Here is a 21,596-nt window from a genome sequence, read left to right on the forward strand (position 1 = left end):
CGATGTCAGGTGTTGTACAACCGATATATATCGGTATGTGAGGTGTTGTAAGACCGATGTCATCCACAGGTGTCTTATGAGTTATGACCGATGTCAGGTGTCGTAAGTCAGGGTGTTGTACGGTGATTGTGCGATCGACGTGAGTTGTCATAAGACCGTTTTGAGAAGTGTCTAGGGATAGTTTGAGTTCTATCAAATTCAAAATTAGCTGAAATCTTCTAAACTCTGATACGTAAATGAAGGTAGCCTATATATAAGGCATGAAATTCTCAAACCCTTACGAGTAGCAAATTATTGAAAACGGGAGAAAAAAGATTGATGGTTCTACGGATGTGTCCATTTATACATAATCAAATCAAACATTATTTACTTTTCATGAAAAATGAGCTCATTATCTTTTTATTTCTAGTAAACTTTATAACTTAGGTAGGTACTTCAAATTAAAGCACTGGTAGCCTATACCTCATCCAATTGTGTATGAAAATTATTATTTTCCATATTTAGTACCGTAATTAATAGCCTATTATCAAAAGTATTTCTGAGAAATTTGTTTTTTGACAGAACGCAGTGAGGTCTATGTTTTAACTCGGATTTTCTTTCTTCTGTCTGTATGTATGTAACGCATTTACGGCCAAACGCGTTGATGGAATTTAGAAAACGCTATGCGATTTGGCAAGAATATTTCTTTTTTAACTATGCGACGATGTATACACAAGATTTTTGAAATTTCGTATTTCAAGGATAATATGAAAGGAAAAGGAATTTCCTCCATACTCCGATATCAGAACATATATTATATAATCTACTCTGAAGGTAGGATTAATCAGACTATAAAATTATTCATAATCAAACAGCTGACAAGTGGATTATTCATTGCATGCATTGCACAGATGTCTGGAGAAGCCGGTGAACAGGTGACACCAGATACTTGTGATTAATTAATGCAGAGAATCGGCATCGCTATTATTCTATATTATTATCCACTGCCATTATAACGTGGACCACACTATAGTAAAATACTGCATTAGACCGGCCTAGACCGGGGGGTTGAAAAGAAGATAAAATCATTACTAAGTTGCCAACAAAGATTGCTCGTTACTCAACATCACTACACTATGTACGGTACAGTACCTACTTCAGCCTCATAGCTTATTCCACATCTTACATACCGTATATAGGCTACGTTAGATACAATAGGCCTACAGTTGTTATGCTTCAACGATTGAATAGATTTATAACATCATAGGTAGGAAATTATATTTACCGGTTTGTCGTCATTTTAACTTAGTTATTACTTCAATGAAAACATCTTGAGTAAAAAAAAAGGATTGATGCAATATGGAACACTCTAGACAAGTCTCGAATTACTCAAAATCAAGCTATTTTTGAAAAAAATTCCGGGGAGGCCAAGTTATAAGAAAATAAAATGTGTAAAGGAAATCCCTATGATTTGCTTTATGTGCGGACTGTTGCCGCCTGGCAACGAAAGCATATGTTATTTTTTTAAGCAGACTGAAAATAGTTGAGATTATTAAATAGTTGGGTCATCTGAACGAAAATAATCCAAGGTCTATGTTCTATTTCAATATTGTGTTCATTACATATAATTATGCATCATTATTTGTTTCGAATTTATAGTCTCAAACTTGAGTTTTATTCATAATTGTACTTCTTCTCTAAGAGGAAAAAAAGTAAATATGGCTTTTGTTGGTGGGGAGTCCCTTGCGAGAAGGTCCCACCTCACCTGAATATATAATTTAAGCCGTCAATGGGCCTTATGACTGTCATACTTCAGCCGGGACCGACAGTTTAACGTGCCCATCTGATAACACGGATGGAATCTCTAAGAGGAATCTATAATAAAAAGGTCCATAATCAGCGCAGAATAAATGGATTTAAAAAAGTATTCTTTAAAGGTGGAATTTGCGCAACAAGCGATGGAGACTGATGAACCATCTAAATAAACTGTCACTTAGCTCTAGACTACACTCATGGCCCCCACATGGGGGGGGGATATGGAACCTCTATCCCCCGGACCCGGGCCCTAGGGAACCCGGATCGAGGCTAGAGATATTTTGCAAAAAATGTTATTATTGCAACGGATTACAGGAGAAAATAAAACTATAAAAAATTGATACTGACAAAATTTACATGCTATCATAATGTGCAGTCTATATATTCCATCTATAGCAATTGAAACAGCAAACATAATCATATTTCAGACATCATTCCTGGAATGGAACAATGATCAACCACTCCTATCTTGCTGTATCTTAATTTTCAGATGAAAGAAAGGAACTGAAAGTACTTGTACTATTCTATGAATAAAGTGACTGACTTCAACGAAAGTCTTTCAATGCTTCATTTCTATAAAACAAAATCTAAAAACATAAATAATGAATGAGATTCTATCACGCTGAGCTTGTATTTATTGTCTTGACTTAGTAGGCTACTTTCACACGACAGGAGACGTGCACCTTGAACACTGAAATTTTTTGAAATTTCAATTTCAAATTTCAAGGTTCATGTTTTTTTGCCGAAGTACATTGAGTCCAATCGTGTCCTAAGGTGTGTACAGACTTAAGCTCTGCTCCGCAATCGAACGTCACTCGAGCAGATCGATAGATGATCGCAGGTCGAGCAAGATCGGAACGCGAACAGAGCGTGTAAAGTTCCTAGGGCGAACTAACCAATAGTTGCGAATGCGTGGTTAACGTTTTTGTTGGATCAGTTACGATCTCTGTATTAGCATGGTAGAATTATCAAAATTAATAATTTATTATTAAATGATCAAAATAAAATAATGTAAAATTATAAAAACATTTTAATAATAGGTACCAGCATTTTAGAATTCGGAAGAAAGAAGCCAAACTCCCAACCACGCCTTTCAAAACATTTACGCCTTTTTTGTAATAAAACATCAAAATAAATGCAACAAACATAATAATTATCATAAATTTATTATATAAACATAATGTATTATTAGGCTACCCAGAAATCCCCTGGACAGAATATTTTATTTAGTTTTGTCACCCGATCAGCTGGATTGAACGTTTCACATTTGTGAGGTTAGGTTGTAGCGAAGCCAACAATACGACAAGCGCGCGATCATCCTTCGAACATATTCGAACCTCTAGCAAACCTTGGCGTAACATCTCGCGTAAAGTTCATGATCGAAGCGTGTTCGAGGTGCGTATATCTGTACGCACTTACACATGGTGATCGCGAGCCAGGAACCGTCTTTTGTCACGTCTTTTCCCCTCGAGGGAAAAATTAAAATTAAAAAAAAAAAATCAAAATTTCAAAACTAAACTTATTGAATATAATTTTTTTTTATTTTAAAACTGAATTTTTAGAAATTAATTTTTAAAAGTTGAAACTTGAATTATTTATTTCAAATTTCAAAACTTAATTTTTTGAATTTCAAATTTTTAAAATGAAATTTTTTTAATTTAAATTTTTGAATTTAAAACTTTTTATTTAAAATTTTGAAAGTACATTTTTTGAATTTTAATTTTTTTAAATTTCAAATTTTAAAATTTTACATTTTTTTTCAATTTCAAATTTAAACTTTTTTCAAGTTAGAATTATTAATTTTAAAACTCTGAATTTATTTCATTTTTGATATAAAAATTCATTTTCAATTTTTAAACTTAAAATTATTTTAAATTTTAAAAGTTGAAATTTTTACATTTTAAAGTACAAAAAAAATAGTTTTGATATAGAAATTTTTTGAATATAATTTTTTTTAAACTTTTGAATTTAATCTAGAAATGTTGAAACTTAATTTTTTTTTTTTTTTTTTTCAAATTTTTAAACATTCAATCTTTTGAATTTTAAATTTCTAAACTTGAGATTTTTTGAATTCTAAATATTAAAACTACATTTTTCGAATTTTAAATGTTAAAATTACATTTTTTGAATTTTAAATTTTTGAATTTGAAATTTTTCATTTTTTTGAATTTCAAATCTAAACTTAATTTTTTTTAAGTTAGAATTTTTAATTTTTAAATTCGGAATTTATTTCATTTTTGATATAAATATTCATTTTCAATTTTTAAACTTGAAATTATTTTAATTTTTAAATTTTAAAAGTTTAAATTTTCTACATTTTAATGTACAAAAAAAAATTTAGTTTTGATATTAACATTTTTAGAATATATACTTTTTTTCAACGTTTGAAATTAATCTAAAAATGTTGAAACTTAATTTTTTGAATTTTTTATTTCAAATTTCAACACTTTTAATTTTTTGAATTTTAAATTTTGAACTTGAAATTATTTGAATTGTAAATATTGAAACTACATTTTTTGAAATTTGAATTCAACACTTTTAATTTTTTGAATTTAAAATTTTTAAACTTGAAATTTTTTGATTTGTAAATATTAAAACTACATTTTTCGAAATTCAAATTTTAAAAGTGCATTTTTTGAATTTCATATTATTCAACTTAATTTTTTTTTAATTTGAATTTTTTATTTTCAAACTCGGTATTTATTTCATTTTTAATAAAAAAACAATTTTTTTTAAATTTCCAAACTTAAAATTATTTTAATTTTTACATTTTAAGTTTTTTTAATTTTTATAAAAAAAATTAATAAACCACCCCCACCCCCTTAGCACCGGGGGTAGGGGTCAGGGCTTTTGATATGTTTACCTCCTTACTACCCTTAATAGAACGGTGGGGTCAAAAATTGTCTTCCAAACATTTCCCTCTATACCCTTTTCCAAGCATTCATTGCCTGGACTAAATGAATAAATGAAAAAAATAATAAATAAATAATATTAATAATTAAATAGATATAAATGGAATAATTATTGATAATTTTATCAAAAAAGGGATTGGGTCTGGTCATTGGTGAGGCTGTGAGAGAGGACAAATTTTAAAAAAAATAATAAACCACCCCCACCTCCTTAGCACCGGGGTTAGGGGTGGGGTATGATACTTTTTTAGTTTACCTCCTTACTACCCTTAACAGAACTGTGGGGTCAAAAGTTGTCTCCCAAACATTTCCCTCTATAGATCACTCACCAGATCACTCCCGTGTTATCGGATGGGCACGTTAAACTGTCGGTCCCGGCTGAAGTATGACAGTAGTGAGGCCCATTGACGGCTTAAATTATATATATTCAGGCGGTGGGACCTTCCCGCAAGGGACTCCCCACCAACAAAAGCCATACGAATTTACTTTTTCCCTCTATACCCTTTTTCAAGCATTCATTGCCTGGACTGAATGAATAAATAAATAAATAAAAAAATTATTAATAATATTAATAATTTAAATAGATAAATGGAATAATTGATAAATTTTATCAAAAAAGGGATTGGGTCTGGTCATTGGTGAGGCTGTGAGAGAGGACAAATTTAAAAAAAATTAATAAACCACCCCCACCCCCTTAGCACCGGGGGTAGGGGTGGGGTATGATACTTTTTTAGTTTACCTCCTTACTACCCTTAACAGAACTGTGGGGTCAAAAGTTGTCTCCCAAACATTTCCCTCTATAGATCATTCACCAGATCACTCCCGTGTTATCGGATGGGCACGTTAACTGTCGGTCCCGGCTGAAGTATGAAAGTCGTGAGGCCCATTGACGGCTTAAATTATATATTCAGGCGGTGGGACCTTCCCGCAAGGGACTCCCCACCAACAAAAGCCATACGAATTTAATTTTTCCCTCTATACCCTTTTTCAAGCATTCATTGCCTGGACTGAATGAATAAATAAAAAAAAAATAATAATAATTATTAATAATATTAATAATTTAAATAGATAAATGGAATAATTGATAAATTTTATCAAAAAAGGGATTGGGTCTGGTTCATTGGTCGGGCTGTGAGAGAGGACCCACTCTTGAGTGCTATCCCACTACGGCTCACCACGGGGGCTTATGGCTGCTGGGTTTCCCCCCTGGCCCGGTGCACCCCCCTTAGCGACCATGGTCACCCCGGACTCCTCCAGACTGACCATGTCGATGTCAAGCGTAGTGCGGACACCCAGTCAGCATGGGCACCCTCCCGCAGGACCCCCAACCTCAGACCATCCTCCAATCCCGCCCTCCATGTAGCTGGATTACAGGAGCGCGCCACCACTCCCGGACGAGATAACATGCAATTAGACATATATTTAAGTTTCCAGTTCGAGACGCGATCATTCTTCAAGTCCTGGTCAGTTGCTGATTTTTTTGCTACTTAAAATATTGTTTTCCGTATTGATATACAGAGTGAGTCATATATGTATGGGAACCCTTCAATAAGTTGGAGACTGTTGTAGATATAATACTGTAACTTTCAGGATAATTTATTGGTCGAATACCCCACCTTTTGACGTGCAACTGAATTTCAACCCCTCATAAGGGGGGGGGACTTAGGGGTTGTAACTCGAATATTTTAAATGTAAACACCCATTGTAAGGTACATCATTAATTTAAAGGGAAATTTGACGATAGGTCTCATTGGGGATCATATTTGAATGGAAAAAACTTTTGTTTTGTTGCTTCAAAATTTTGGTCCGCCATCTTGGAACCGCCATTTTGAAATCCAACTTCCTTTTTTTAATAGAAAGGTAAAGTAAAAAGTAAATTCGTATGGCTTTCGTTGGTGGAGAGTCTCTTGCGGGAAGGCCCCACCGCCTGAATATATAATTTAAGCCGTCAATGGGCCTTATGACTGTCATACTTCAGCCGGGACCGACAATTTAACGTGCCCATCCGATAACACGGGAGTGATCTGGTTAAAAAACTTTTGGTTATGAGAGGGTTTGATCTCGAGATCTCTAAACTGCTACGCAAGCACTCCATACACTAGACCACGGATCACACCGTTTAATAGAAAGGTTGGGTTGTCATATGATACATGATTTCTATACAGAATTTCAAGAGAAAATGAATGGTGAAATTCCCACATCGATATCTCAAACCGTTTTAAAGTTATTCACATTTTAAAATATCAATAAGTCATACAAAAATGAAATAAGTGAGTAAACCGGTACATTAAAAATAGGAAAAATTCTAAACTATCAAATTTCACTTTTTTTAATTGTTAGTAGCATTAACACTAAACACTAATAGTAGCATCTATTCACATCTTTAACAATTTAAACAGTAAATTTTTATCTGTCAGATTTTTTAATTTTTATGTTAATTGTATTGTGGTATGATTTATTAGAATCTTTAATGTGAATAACTTTGGAACGGTTTGAGATATTGATGTGCGGTTTTTGCTATTCATTTTCTCTTCAAATTCAGTATCGAAAACATGAATCACATGATCACCTTCCCATTTGAAAAAAATAAGTTGGATTCAAAATGGCGGTTCAGAATTATGTAACCACAGAAAAGAAGTTCTTATAGGATCCTCAATCAAACCTATTTTCAAATTATAGGCCTACTTGTAACAGAAATATCAAGCTGTTTCCATACATATGCCTTACTCTGTATACTAATAATAAAGTTATATAATAATAATGTAGATTTTTAGCCTGAATATAATCTGTATTTTTGATAAACTAAAGATTCAGGAGCTCATGTTGAGAAAATCCATTGTTAAATTTCTTATAAAATAATTTTATTCACAATCATTCAACATAAAATTCAACTTTAATTAAACTCAACAATGATCTCAGAGATGTTGTAAATTTCTTAATGATTACATTAAAAATAGACAAGTAATAGATAAAAGTTAAGATATACATTACATTAAAAATAAACAATTAAAGTAAAACAAGTAAACGAACTGTGTTTTATAATTTGTAGCTGATTTTACATGTAAACGTCAACAATAATATTAAATACGTATAAGTGAAGAGACCTCTGAAAATATTCTTTCAGAATAATCCATTTTATATTTCTAAATGAATTAAATGATATCATCCAACAAATTTCACGCGTGAAATAAATTGATCAATCTAATCTACGAGAAACTTAAACAATTAGCTAAGAAAGAATTAATAACTATTAAGCCCGCTCAAGTTGACTATCAGTCTTTTGCTCAAGTAAAAGACGCATCGTTTGGTTCAAGCAAAAGACGGATGTAAAATTGCGTCCACACGCATCCGTCTTATGTGGTCCGTTTTCCTATTTTTATGCTCACAAGCTCAGTTCGGCATCAACTATGGAAGATCTAGTACTCGTGGTCACTCTTGTTTTGTGTGTAAAAAATAGGAAGAAAGGTAGAGTTAGTTCATCGTTGTATACGGTTGACATACCGTAATTATATCCGGTAGATGATTAATAATTATATTGTATTTTTGTCTGATTCAACAACATAATGACAAAAATATTACTGTTAATCGCTAAATGGCTTTGTTTACATGTCATATCTCGAGACACAGTGATTGTAAATGGATTGAAATTTTGTAGATAGTATTCTTATCAACAATATAGTACATCTTAATATATCATGATAGTAAATCATAATATCAACGTCAAATTCTGAGAGTATCATGAGAATCAAGAAAGAAAAAAGGGTTAAATGGCGTTATATACAATCGATAAAAAAAACTTGCTTATTTCCAAGTACTCGGGAAGCATTTTATTTTTTTGAGGTCGCTGAATCCGAATCTGAAATCACAATTTTTCTATCTCCATTTTTACACGATTTAGGTTTTTGTGGATAGGCAAAAGACGGATGGTTTGATGGGAAAAGATTCCCGGCCGATACATTTTAAGTTTGACGACTTAAGGTTGAAGACCCATCAGTTTTACCGTCCAGACGCAACGACTTACATGCTCCGACTTTTTCTTGAGCAAAAGACTGAAGCTCTGGACGGGCCTTTAGTAACTTTAATGTTATGAAAAATAATTATTGAAAGGTTTACTAAAGAATCGAAGGTTTACAAATAATTTAAACATTCAAACGTTTTTTACAAGATATTTAAATAGGTCTATTAGTTATCGAAAATGTGGAATTAATTTTAATACCCATGATGTTTAAAAATGAAAATATTTATAGATTGTCCAAAAATAAATAGAGAAAAATTCTGTAGTAATCATTCAATTTACACCTATAACTGTACAAAATTTTACACTCATAATTCCTTGTTATAGTTCATAGTAATAATTAATTCTCAATTATTTTATCATGAATATCATATAGATACCGGAATAACATTGAAGCATGCATGTGAATAAACCATAATTGATTTGGGTTGGTACTTCAAGAATATTATCTAGATACAAACTTAGTCTAGGAAGAAAGCTTATTCACATGGACAATAATATCAAGTAAACAATTATTATGACTTAAAACCATTTATCATTTAAGATATCTAGTTATAAAATTTTTGTAATATCGCTTAATCACATGGTCACTGATATCTTAACAGTTATTATGACTTCAATCATAAGTCAGTTAATTATATAATTTTTGTACATGTTTTCTGGCAACATATAAACATCGAATACAATATTGATTTGTATAAATTTGAGAAACCATGAACATGGAACAAGTCAATATTACATTAATATTTAATATTGAAATTGAATATTTGACATTGCTTAAATATTAGTGTCAATGATATCATTCCCGTACTTTGTAGATACAGAGACTATCAGCCAAATTGGTATTATCAAATAAAAGATATATTTAATTCAAGTATTGGATCATTGATTCATTATAGACAATTAATATAGATTCAATATAATAACATTTCTTATAATTACTATATTTATCACAAAACACAATATTAACGTATAGTGTTCAATGTGAGCACCATTTAACATGATTTGCTACTTTGAAAATTTCTATTTAGTTGACTACCACCATGCAATTTAACCATTGTACTCCTTAAATTGTATAGCGTACTTTAATTTGAACTGGCATCATTCCTAATAAATAACATCAGTATCACTGATGACAATCTAAAATGAATTCGTTAAAGGAATGTAGGATACGATGTGGTTATAATGAAACTTGGTTCGCTAAGCTCAAATCACTTATCGGTGTTCCTTATTACTCACGGACAAGTCTAGGACTCTTGTTGGGATCATCCACAACAAAAGAGAATTTCAATGATTTTTCATCATCTAAATTCAATTTTTATATATTTTCTTTCTTACAATTCCTACAAATCATTGAATTTCTCTAGAATTAAATGTATATTACATAACACTTACCAAGTATTGCACAAAATATTTTTAATCCAATTTTCTCATCTATTAGATTATCCAAATAACAGATAGCCACACACATTTTATGTACATTTTTCTTAAAAGATAAATACACTTATGACACATTTAAAACACAGTAAAGTTGTCTCAATTTATTGAAACATTGTAATTAATTTAAAATTATACAATTACTATTACTAGTAATCTTTGAGTTTCTTACTTCTATTCTCTTACAAAAAACTCGAGTATATTTTCTTTTTTATTTGCTAATAAACAAATTTTTTAGTTTTATTACTTCAGTTGTAATCAGTCGCTCGAGGCGAGTGGACGTCGAAATCAGTGCTCTGATAAGTGAATAGTCTTGTTTCATCGTAACCTCACTTTTGTTTTTAAATTACCGTACTTCTTAATTACGTACATAGTTTTACAGTGATGGCGCAGTGTTATTATTGTAACAGTTCTCTGCCAGATACGGATGATTTAGTGACATGTTTTGGGTGTAATAACAAATTCCATTTCCAGTGCAGTCTCAAAGAAACAACATATCGCCGAATGTCGGAGGATGAACGAAAAAAGTGGCGTTGCTTCCATGTATGCAAGAATTCGAAAAGCGCTAAAGGGAGCACATCTTCAGGTAACTTAACTACTAGCGATAATCTTGATGAGCAGGACATTCGTACACTCCTCCAACTATTGAACACTAAATTGACCAACATTGAAACTACAGTGAATTCTGTTCAGTCGAGTCAGGAGTTTTTGTCCGCTAAATATGATGAACTACTTGTAGAAATAAAAGAGCTACGTACTGAAAATAAAAAACTGACAAGTGAAATAGCCAAAATGAACGCACAATTACGGGAAAAGGATAATCACATCAACGATCTCAGCATGAAAATTAATGACCTTGAACAATACGGTAGAATAAATAACTTGGAGATTCACTGTCTTGAAGTAACTGATAAGTCTCCTCTCGATGATCTAAAACACATAGCTGATAAGATAAACGTGAAATTTAATGAAAGTGATGTGAGTGCTGCGCACAGATTGCCAATCAGGAAATCCACCAAAAACTCAACAGTGAATTCTCCACCTGTGCTGATTGTGCAATTTGTCTCAAAAATTGTCCGAGCTGAATGGCTCACCAACGGACGAGCAGCAAAACTTACTAATAAAGATCTGGGAAACTCGTCTGATAGGTCTATTTACTTCAATGAAAATCTCACAGCGTTTAATAAAAGATTATTCATGCAAGCTAAGTTACGAGCAAAACCACTTGGCTACAAATATGTATGGACCTCTCAGGGTAGAATACTAGTAAGAAAAGAGCCCCAGGCACAAGTGATCCGTATTAAGGTTGAATCAGATCTCGATAGAATCATCTGATAAGATTACTTATACCTCTGCACCAATGTTCAGTTTCAAGATTTCCGTATTTCCTTTTACAACTCACATTCTACTTTGTGCACTGGGCTTTGTATTATTTTTCTATTATTTGTAATTCAAGTACCTACCATTGTTATTTTGAAAATCTGGAATTATTCATTCGTTATTAACTTATCAACCATACAGTCATGATAGATTATGATTTTCCAATTGAGGAGACGGTTTTGCCTTGCAAGGCGTTTCCAACTATTGATAGCTGGCTTGCTGATAAGAGCATTCCTTCCTCTTTATCGCTAGAGATTATTGCTCCGTTTAAAATTATCTATCTTAATATTAGGTCACTGAGACAGAATTTCAACGAACTCACTTTAGCCGTCTGTAATGCTAATATCGATATTATTTTTTTGTCAGAAATCAACATTGATTCTAATTTAAGTAGTCTTTTTCAAATTAATGGGTATAGATCTTTATACAAATGTGCCCCTAATAGATTATATCATGGCCTTGCAGCTTTCATAAAGAATAAAATAAATTTCAAGGAAATCACTGTCAACTTCAATGTAATAAATTTAGAATATATTATGTTAGACATTAAATTTAAAAACGTATCTTTCAATATAATCAGTTTGTACAGGCCACACAGTTTTCAAAAAGATAATTTCATCTCTGATCTCGAGAAACTAATACTTGAAGTTGATAATAAAGCGAATCTTATCATTTTAGGTGATACAAACCTAGATCTTTTCAAACAAAATGATCAATTTGTACAATTATATGAATCGATGTTATTATCTTATGGTTGTAAAAAAGGTATATCTATAGTCACGAGAGAAGAGCTCAGACAAAACTTGCTTACTCAAACTTGTATTGATCATTTATTTTTACGTCTACTTAGCAGTAATTTTAGTTCAAATACCGGAGTAATAAATGTAAAGATCTCTGATCACTATATTGTAGGTTGCAAAATTCGATACAACCCCCAAATAAAATCCAATCAAGATAAAGAAGAATTTAAGACAATCATTGACAGGAAAAAACGTTCATCCATTTTAAAACAGAGCGAATGGAATAGTTGTCTCTTATTTTTCTCACCCAACTTAGTATACGATAAGATAAAATTGAATTTCGACAGAGCATTGAACCAATCTAAGAAAATAATTCGTATCAAAAACAAGAAATCCAATAATTTCAAGAATAACTGGATGACTGAAGAACTTTATAATAAACTTAAAATGCGAGATGTCTTATTCAGACGCACCAAAAGTAATCCTTCGAATTCAGAATACAAAAATGAATATCAATCTTTTAGAAACAAACTAAATAAAGAAATAACACATGCTAAGAGAAATTATATAATTAAAAATTTTAATGACTCAAAAAACGATATTAGAAAGAAATGGAAGTGTATAAATGGAATTCTGGGAAGATCATCGGATGTGTCTGATGACAGAGTCCTAAACAGTTTTTCTAATAAATTCTCAACTCCCGACCAAATTTGTTCTGCTTTCGCCGACTCTTTTATAAAAAATATCAGGAATACTTCTCATTCATGTCCACTGATTCTCGATGACTCTGTCGCGGTCCCACCTAATGTAAATTTCTATCTCAGAAAAGCTACTGTTCAAGACATTAAACAAATAGTAAATAATATGGATAAAAATAAATCACCTGGTTTTGATGGTGTGGGAGTTTTGGATTTTCATATCCTTGACGACTATCTCTATATTCCTCTATGTCACTTGATCAACTTATCTATCTCAAAAGGAATTTTTCCTGACTCAATGAAGATTTCTATAGTTAAACCAATTTATAAATCTGGTGCTCGTGATAACTTTAACAATTTCAGACCTATATCTAAATTGTCAGTACCCGAGAAAATTTTTGAAAAATATTTATTCACACACTTAAATAAATACCTTCTTCAAAATAATATTCTTTCCAACTCTCAATATGGGTTTCAAAAAGGAAAAAGCACTGAGTCCCTTCTCGTAAATTTTACTAATAAAATAAACAATCTGCTAAACGACAGATATCATGTTCTTGCACTATTTATCGATTATTCTAAAGCTTTTGATACCCTTGATCACAAGATATTACTGCGAGAATTATCAAATATAGGAATTACTGGCAATGTATTGAAGTTATTCAAGAGCTATCTGACTGATAGATATTTCGTGGTCAACCTGGGTGGCAATCACAGTGGATTACATAAAAATGATGATTTTGGTGTACCACAAGGAAGTATTTTAGGCCCGATTTTATATAACATCTATGTAAACTCAATTTCCAGTGTAATTAGTCATGGAGAAGTACTAATGTATGCAGATGATACTGTTCTGATAGTTGGACATAGAGATTTGAAAACAGCCCAGCAATTGATCCAACTGGATTATAACAGAATCCTAAGATGGTCCCACGACAGAAATCTAATTGTTAATAGAAAAAAAACTGTATTAATGCACTTCAAGTCTCCCCATCTGAGATGCAATGAAATACCAACAGTATCAAGTCATGACTGCCATTGCCTTTATTCAAATGCTTTTCTAACTTGCAAATGTCCGCCTCTAGATCTAGTGAATAGCACCCGTTATCTTGGTATTATAATTGATTGTAGCCTGAGATGGAATCCTCATATCGATCACACTGCAAAAAGACTTCAAGCGCTAAATGCAAAAATTTATTATCTGCATAGAAACATCACTCCCGACTGCTTGTATCTAATTTATAAGTCACTGATGGAACCTATTGTTAGATATGGAATTGAAACATGGGGAAGTGCAGCAAATTATCTTTTAAAAAGAATAGAGCGAATCCAACTGAGAACATTAAACTGTATAACAACCAGAATCCCTGTCTTTAATATTGATCCAAACAACCTACAAAACATCTATATATTTTACCATACCCTATCACCCAGAAATTTTTACTTTTACAAACTTATAACACTTTTTAAATGTAATTTTCAGTATAGATTTCTTGCTCCTGCCGCACCTTACAACTTGAGATTTCCATTAATATTCCTAGTCCCCAGATTCAATAATGTATACGGCAAAAGATCCCTCCACTATGTTCTTCCCTACTTATTCAATAGACTTCCCCAAAATATTCGAGACTACACTAAAAAGGACATAATGATGTATCTTAATATTAATGCGAACATACTAAACTTATAATTTATTATATACTTAGATTATCTATAATATATATTATTATTATTGTTACTATTATTTGGCTACACAATTACCAGCGAGTTTTTATATTATTTCTAAGTTCTGGCTGGCTGAAATTCTATTTTTCTCATTGTTGACACTGCCGCCTGCCTCAGCGATGAAATGTTTTATCAAGATAGTGTGAAACAATCCTTCTTTCTATTTTTCTTCTTCTTTTTCATACTTTTCAGTTGATTTTTCTTATTCAACAAACTTTGTAAAGTTATTTTTTAGTTTATACTTTCTTGTTTTTATTACATTACATATTGTCTTTTTCTTTATTTATTTCGAACTTCGAATGTCATAAAAATTCCTAGTAAACTTACCTAATTATGTTCTTAATATTGTTTTTGTGATTGGGCACCCGCCGAAAAACCTACAGGTTTGGCAGGACCCTAAATTGTTTTTAATGAATAAATAGAATATACGACCATTTTTATACATTGTAAAACAGATTTCACATCTTAAAAAAAACACAAAAACTTCTTAAAATAGTTTTTAAAAATTAAATGAACTAGGTATTTCGAGTAATACTCCCATCGTCCGGTGTAAACATTAAAATATTCAGTAGAATTACAAATTATTCATTAAAAACCGAAATATATGGCGAATTTCAATTTTTTAATAGTTCTCAGTCATGTTATGGATCTTTTTAAGAAGTAAAAGGTGTTTTAATGTATGAAAAGGGTGTTATATTCTTTTTATGTCATCACTTAAAAAGTAGCTCTGGACTTAATCAATAATATATAATACATGCATTTTATATCATTTAAAATGTTACAGATTATCATCAAGGCTTAACTATTTGTTGTACCTCTTCAAGGCAAAATAAAACTCACTTATAACTATCCAACAAAGTAAATAATTTGTAAAAAATCTCAATAAAATAATATTACGTGGTAATTTAGACAATCAATATGTGATGTGACAGATTTTCAACTATTGTAAATAAAAAGGAAACTTTAAGTTTAATAAATTCTGTTAATAAAGAGAAATAGAAAATAATAACAACTGAAATAATTATGACTATAATATAAAATATAATAATAATAACAACAAATCTTACCTAAATGAGATAAAGAGTTATCCACACATAGAAAGATCAAAATAATTTAGAATTTCTTTTGGAAAACCAGGATTATATATTAATCTATACTTTTAATCTAATCAATATCTGGATAATAACTGCTTTTCAATTTTCTAGCTAAACAATATTTTATTTCCATGCCGGGAAATTCTTGAATGGAGAGAGCTTTTAGCAATTATTTGAACTAATAACATTTCATCTCTTGACTATATGACATTGCAACAAAGTTTGATTGATATTCAAATATGCTATGAAATTATGTACGAATACATAGAAAATATAAAAACAGCTACAGTACTCAACTTGGTTATGAGCCCAAAATACAAGTTTGATACTAGCTATTCTGTAGCTAGCAAACAGTCATTTGAGCCAACCAATAGTCAGTAAGCTCAGATTGACATTCAAAAGTCCTTTTGTTTGATAATTCTTATCCCTAAATCGAATTATTAATTCTATAGCATAGATATTCTAAATTTAAATAATTGGCTAAATTTCCGATAACACTAGGTATTTTCAACCTTCAGTGTGTTGCGGTACCTGTTGAACAAATACGATAAATTAATGTCACAGAAAATTTCAAAATTAATGGAAATTGATCTGTTTTGAAGAGAGTGAAAACCTAACCCAATTTTGGACTGAATGCAGGAGTGGATAAGTGATGGTGAAAACAACTGTTTTTTTCTATCTCAATCACATCGAATGATATGTGCATGAACTAAAATTAAAGTTATTAAAAATGGTGATTTTTATGGAAGACAATTTATATCAGCAGAAAATCAAAGTTATAGGAAAAGAGCTTCTCATTACACTTTGAACTTCACGTTCAGAAATGAGAGTCAAAGAACACCAATAGCATTTTTTATTCAAAATCCTTGAGTTTGGATTGATTGGAATATCCCAATGGTGCTGTAGAATGTACATAATCATAATCTTGGAATGTAGATGATTCAGGAAAGGACTCAGACGAAAAAGTTACCTTACAATTTTACAAATTAAAAATAATAAATATATATACATTTTACTAGCTTAATAAAAAACTAGGGAGATCTACTTTGTTTCTAAAAGCAAGAAAAGAGATGAGAGAAATGATACGGTGAAAATAGAAGAGTTGATTGTTTTCAAATAATTGATACTCACGTTTCACATTTTCTTTTTACGTATTTTCTTTTTCTTTTCGCTGGTGACATCTTTTTTACAAATGCATACTCTGCAAAACCAATCGTTTGATTCTGGTGGTACTTGGATTCCAACACAAACCCTGAAATTGATAAAGCAAATAAAAATGGTGAATAACCTCAAATTTACACTGAGAATACAACGAACATGTTAAAACATGCAGTTTCTTCTTCTTCTTCTTTGGCTGTGCCTTATCCCATTTAAATGGGGTCGGCATTCCTTTCTCTTAGTCTGCCTCTCCACAAAGCCCTTTCCAATGCTTCCTCTCTCCTCCAACCACTCTCCCGCAAGTCAGCCGCTATTCTATCCCCCCACCTCATCCTAGATCTACCTAGGATGACAAAATTAATATATAATTCGTGAATGGAGAGAGCTTTTAGCTCTGTTGGAGATGTAAATGGTCCATCCAAAACCAAATCCTGTACTCTTCGTCCAACATAATCCTCCTCCCGTCGCTGTACATGCCAAAACCACCTCATACTTGTCTCCTCCATTTTCTTTCCCAGTGGTCCAACTTTTACAGTGCCTGTGATCAATTCATTTCTTATTTTATCTCTTCTTGTAACCCCACACATCCATCTTAACATTCTCATCTCAGTCACTTCCATCTTTCGTTCCTGTTTCTTTGAAATGGGCCATGTTTCTGTTCCATACAGCATAGCTGGCCTCACATGAGCAGTTTAATAATGTCTTAATAAATAAATGGTCCAGGGACCTACACCACCAGCAATGGCAGGGTCACCCTGGTCAAGCACTTGGCAAAAGGCTGCTGGCAGACGCATGCCCTCGCTTCACCAGCTGGCTGGTGAGTCTGGGTAGAGGTCAGGTCAAGCAGGTGATTGCCCTGATTACTGGACATGGCCACTTCAGGAAACATCTCCACACAATTGGACTCAGAAATGAAAGCCAGATGTGTAGTCTTTGTAATCAGTCTGAAGAGACTGCTAAGCATATCATACTGGATTGCGAAAGTCTTGGAGCTAGAAAAAGGGCTCTGTTTGGCTGCAAGCTACCAGGTGAGGAATGGGATGTTAGTATAGGGAAAAAACTCATGGACCTTGTAAAGGACACAGGTATTGGTCATACTAACAACTAACATACTTGGGACACACAATAAGCTTCGGTTGACGTGTGAGGTTCTCTCTCTGAACCTATGGATCTTTGAATCCGTCCCTTCAAAAACATAAACATAAACATTAATAAGGTCTACTCTAATTTTTATTAGAAAATAGAACCAAAAAGCAATGGAATCAAGAATCTCCACAAAACAACACACAAATCTAGCAAAACACTTTGCATTAATATACTAGTATGAATGAATTAAAGAGAGGCAAGGCACCGGGACTGGATAATATATCACCAGTTGTAATGAGGGTGGATGTAGACCTGACAGCAGATATATTCCAGCCGCTCTTTCACAGGATATGGACAAAAGAAAGTGTCCCACAGGATTGGAAAAAAGGACTGATAGTGAAGATTCCAAAGAAAGGTGACACCTCCAACTGTGACAACTGGAGAGGAATCACATTATTATCAGTGCCTGGAAAAGTCCTGTCAAGAGTCATTTTAAATCGAATCAAGGACTCCCTAGAAAGAAAACTGCGGAAAGAGCAAGCAGGATTCCGAAAACACCGCAGCTGTGTTGATTTGATAAACATTTTGAGAATCATCTTGGAGCAAAGTAATGAGTGGCGTGTCACACTATACTTGGCCTTTATTGACTTCAAAAAGGCATTCGATTCAGTCAATAGGTGTGTGCTGTGGAAAACTTTAAGAGAGTATGGAATCCCAGTTGAAATAATTAAAATACTGGAGAAAATGTATGAGGGCTATGAATGCTAGGTATTGCATGAAGGGAAGATTACCCAGCCATTCCTAATAAGATCAGGTGTTCGTCAAGGTTGCGTGCTGTCACCAACATTGTTCCTGCTAGTATTAGATCGGGTCATGAGGAATGTACAGGCGGGGAGAAGGAGAGGACTGCAGTGGGGGTTAAGACAGAGGCTGGAAGACCTGGACTTTGCTGACGATATTTGCCTATTAGCCCAGCGCTCCAGAGACATGGAAGAGAAACTGCTTAGGCTAGAAAAAGAAGCTGCAGAAGCAGGTCTCTGTATTAATAAGAAAAAGACAAAGGAAATGAGATCAAATGCAGCAACAGATAGGCAGTTTGAAGTGGGTGGTACTCGCATCCAGACTGTAGACTCCTTTGTGTATTTGGGGAGTGCAGTGACCAAGACTGGGGGCACTGATGTAGATGTTGGAAGCCGAATTAGAAAAGCGAATGGTGCCTTCATTCAATTGAACAAGTTATGGAAAAACAGAAACATATCTAGGGCAACAAAAATTCGGATTTTCAATACCAACGTGAAATCAGTGCTTTTATATGGATGTGAAACATGGAAGATCACTGGGCGAATTGTAGGGCAGTTGCAGACCTTCATAAATGGATGTTTACGTCGCATCATGTGCATCTACTGACCAGAGGTAATCACCAATGACAATCTCTGGCAGTTAACAAATCAATGTCCAATCCAAGAGAAACTGAAAAGGAGAAAATGGAGATGGATTGGGCACACATTAAGAAAAGAAGATGGTGCGATTGAGAAGGCTGCATTGAGCTGGAACCCCCAGGGATCACGCAGACAAGGACGCCCATGGATGACATGGAGAAGAACGGTCGAGGCGGAGTACAGGCAACAGGGAAAGACTTGGGCAGAGGTCAAGAGGCTCGCAGCCAATAGAGATGAGTGGAGAACATTTTCGGATGCCCTATGCTCCTCAAGGAGTCAAAGGAACTAAGTCAAGTAAGTCAATTACACTCAAGTTGAAAAAGTAATTGTTTAAATTTAAATATTGAAAATATAATAATCGGCCACAAAGATACATATTGAAATATATCACCAAAGACAATACAATCAGAATCCATTTTTCTATGTTTTCCCCGAATATGGTTCGAATCACCGACCTTCTGGATATGATAGAGATATTCTACCCTTTAAAACTTAGGGGAAGAAACAGCTCAGTAACATCTAAACATTTTACGTTCTATGTGGTTAAGAGTCGAGTAGAGGACATTACTGTTCAAACTTGAATAAAACGTGAAAAATGAATAAACCTATAGTTTATAAGTAGAAAAAGACTAAATATCATGTTTTAATTTGATAATGGGCAGTTATACTTGTATCTTATTAGTGATCAATCCATTATATTCAATATTTCAATTAGTTATAAAGTAGTAGTAAAAAGTTTTATAAAATTAATTATATCATGAATTTATCAAATATATTTGTAATTCAATTTTTTATATAGTATTATGTTTGGATGTTGCCCTTAAACCAGAGTGAAACTGAAGATAATAGAGAAACTTTATTCAGGTTAAATAACAAATCGTGGAATAATATCAGTACTGTGCACCTTAATTAACTTCACTTATTATGAATTAATCAAGTCTTATAACAATTCATAGAAAAGTAAAAAAGAGAGAATTGAGTTGAGAAAATATTATTGAGTGATGTGTCAAAAATGGGCAAAGCGTTTCTAAAGCCAGTTATATACAAAAGCCACAAACATTGATTTATGGACATTTGATTTTTTGCTGTTCTTGTAAATTCTATTAGATTGAACGGAGCTTGACAAACACGTGATGTGGGCAGAAACATAATGTTTTTTGCCTATATATGTTCAATCTAATAGGATTTATAAGGACAAAAAATCGGACATCCAAAAATCGATGTGTGTGTAACGGACTTTAGAAAAGCTTTTCCCATTTTTGACACATCACGCTATCATATTTCCCAACTCAGTTCTCTCTTTTTCACATTCCTATGAATTGTTATAACACTTGATTATCATCCATAATATAATTAACAGTGGAGTTAGTGATTCAGGTATATAGTAATTTAATTATTCCAAAATTTGTTACTTAAACTGAATGAAGGTTTTTATTATTTTCTGTTTCACCCTGATGTGAACTGACGTTTACACAAATCTTAAACAGTATCAATATTTTCAGTGTATTTTTGAAGCCTACAACTACTTGGCACCTGGTGGTAAGCAATAATATCCCATGATGAATTGAATTGAATGAATGAATTCATTTTATTTGCCAAAAACAAAATACAAATGTATGATAAATGCCAATATAAGAAGGTTTCAACATATTTTAAAACTGACGACGTAGTAAGTAATTAATAACATAGAGGGTGCGGCAGCGAAACTTCATTTTTTCAAGTAAATAAAACTCGTTGTATGGATCAGAAAGTTCGTATTTATTTTATGTAATGTAGGCACATATATAAAGTTTTGTTTTAATTGGTTTTGAATATCAAATCAGTTACGTGACGTCCCTATTCTCCATACACTGACTAAAGTAATTTGTCATGACTCCTGCCAGCATTGCATGCGTTATGTTGACAATTTGATATTGATCAAATCTTTTAGGGTCCTTGAACGGTTCACATAAACAATGAATTTCAAAAACCTCCATAGAAAAAAATCACAATGTTTCAAATTGGGAGATCGGGCTGGCCACTCCAATTCGCACCTAATTGAGATGAAAAGTGTTCCCTCAATTGAACGTTCAGAAAGTTCCTGCACAATTGCAATCTTGTATGAGTAGAAATGAAGATTAT

At 32.7% G+C, this 21,596-nt stretch overlaps 2 protein-coding genes across 4 annotated transcripts in view; one reads left to right on the forward strand and one right to left on the reverse strand.

The window, feature by feature from the left end:
- Nucleotides 1-10,659: 10,659 nt before the first annotated feature.
- Nucleotides 10,660-11,490, forward strand: LOC120354696. Its single transcript, XM_039442117.1, has one exon. The coding sequence runs from the start codon at nt 10,660-10,662 to the stop codon at nt 11,488-11,490; it is 831 nt and encodes a 276-aa protein (XP_039298051.1).
- Nucleotides 11,491-15,093: 3,603 nt separating this feature from the next.
- The window catches only part of LOC111059114 (transcription initiation factor TFIID subunit 3), a 28,454-nt gene continuing 21,951 nt past the window's right edge, over nt 15,094-21,596 (reverse strand). For all 3 annotated transcript variants that reach the window (XM_039442713.1, XM_039442712.1, XM_039442714.1), the window contains 2 exons: nt 16,924-17,044; nt 15,094-16,323 (listed from right to left, as the gene is read on the reverse strand). In XM_039442713.1, the coding sequence (XP_039298647.1) occupies nt 16,927-17,044 (118 nt within the window). In that variant the 3' untranslated portion in view covers nt 15,094-16,323; nt 16,924-16,926. The remainder of the gene's footprint in view (nt 16,324-16,923; nt 17,045-21,596) is intronic.

The sequence above is a fragment of the Nilaparvata lugens genome, chromosome X, assembly GCF_014356525.2.
Source record: "Nilaparvata lugens isolate BPH chromosome X, ASM1435652v1, whole genome shotgun sequence".
NCBI lineage: Eukaryota > Metazoa > Arthropoda > Insecta > Hemiptera > Delphacidae > Nilaparvata > Nilaparvata lugens.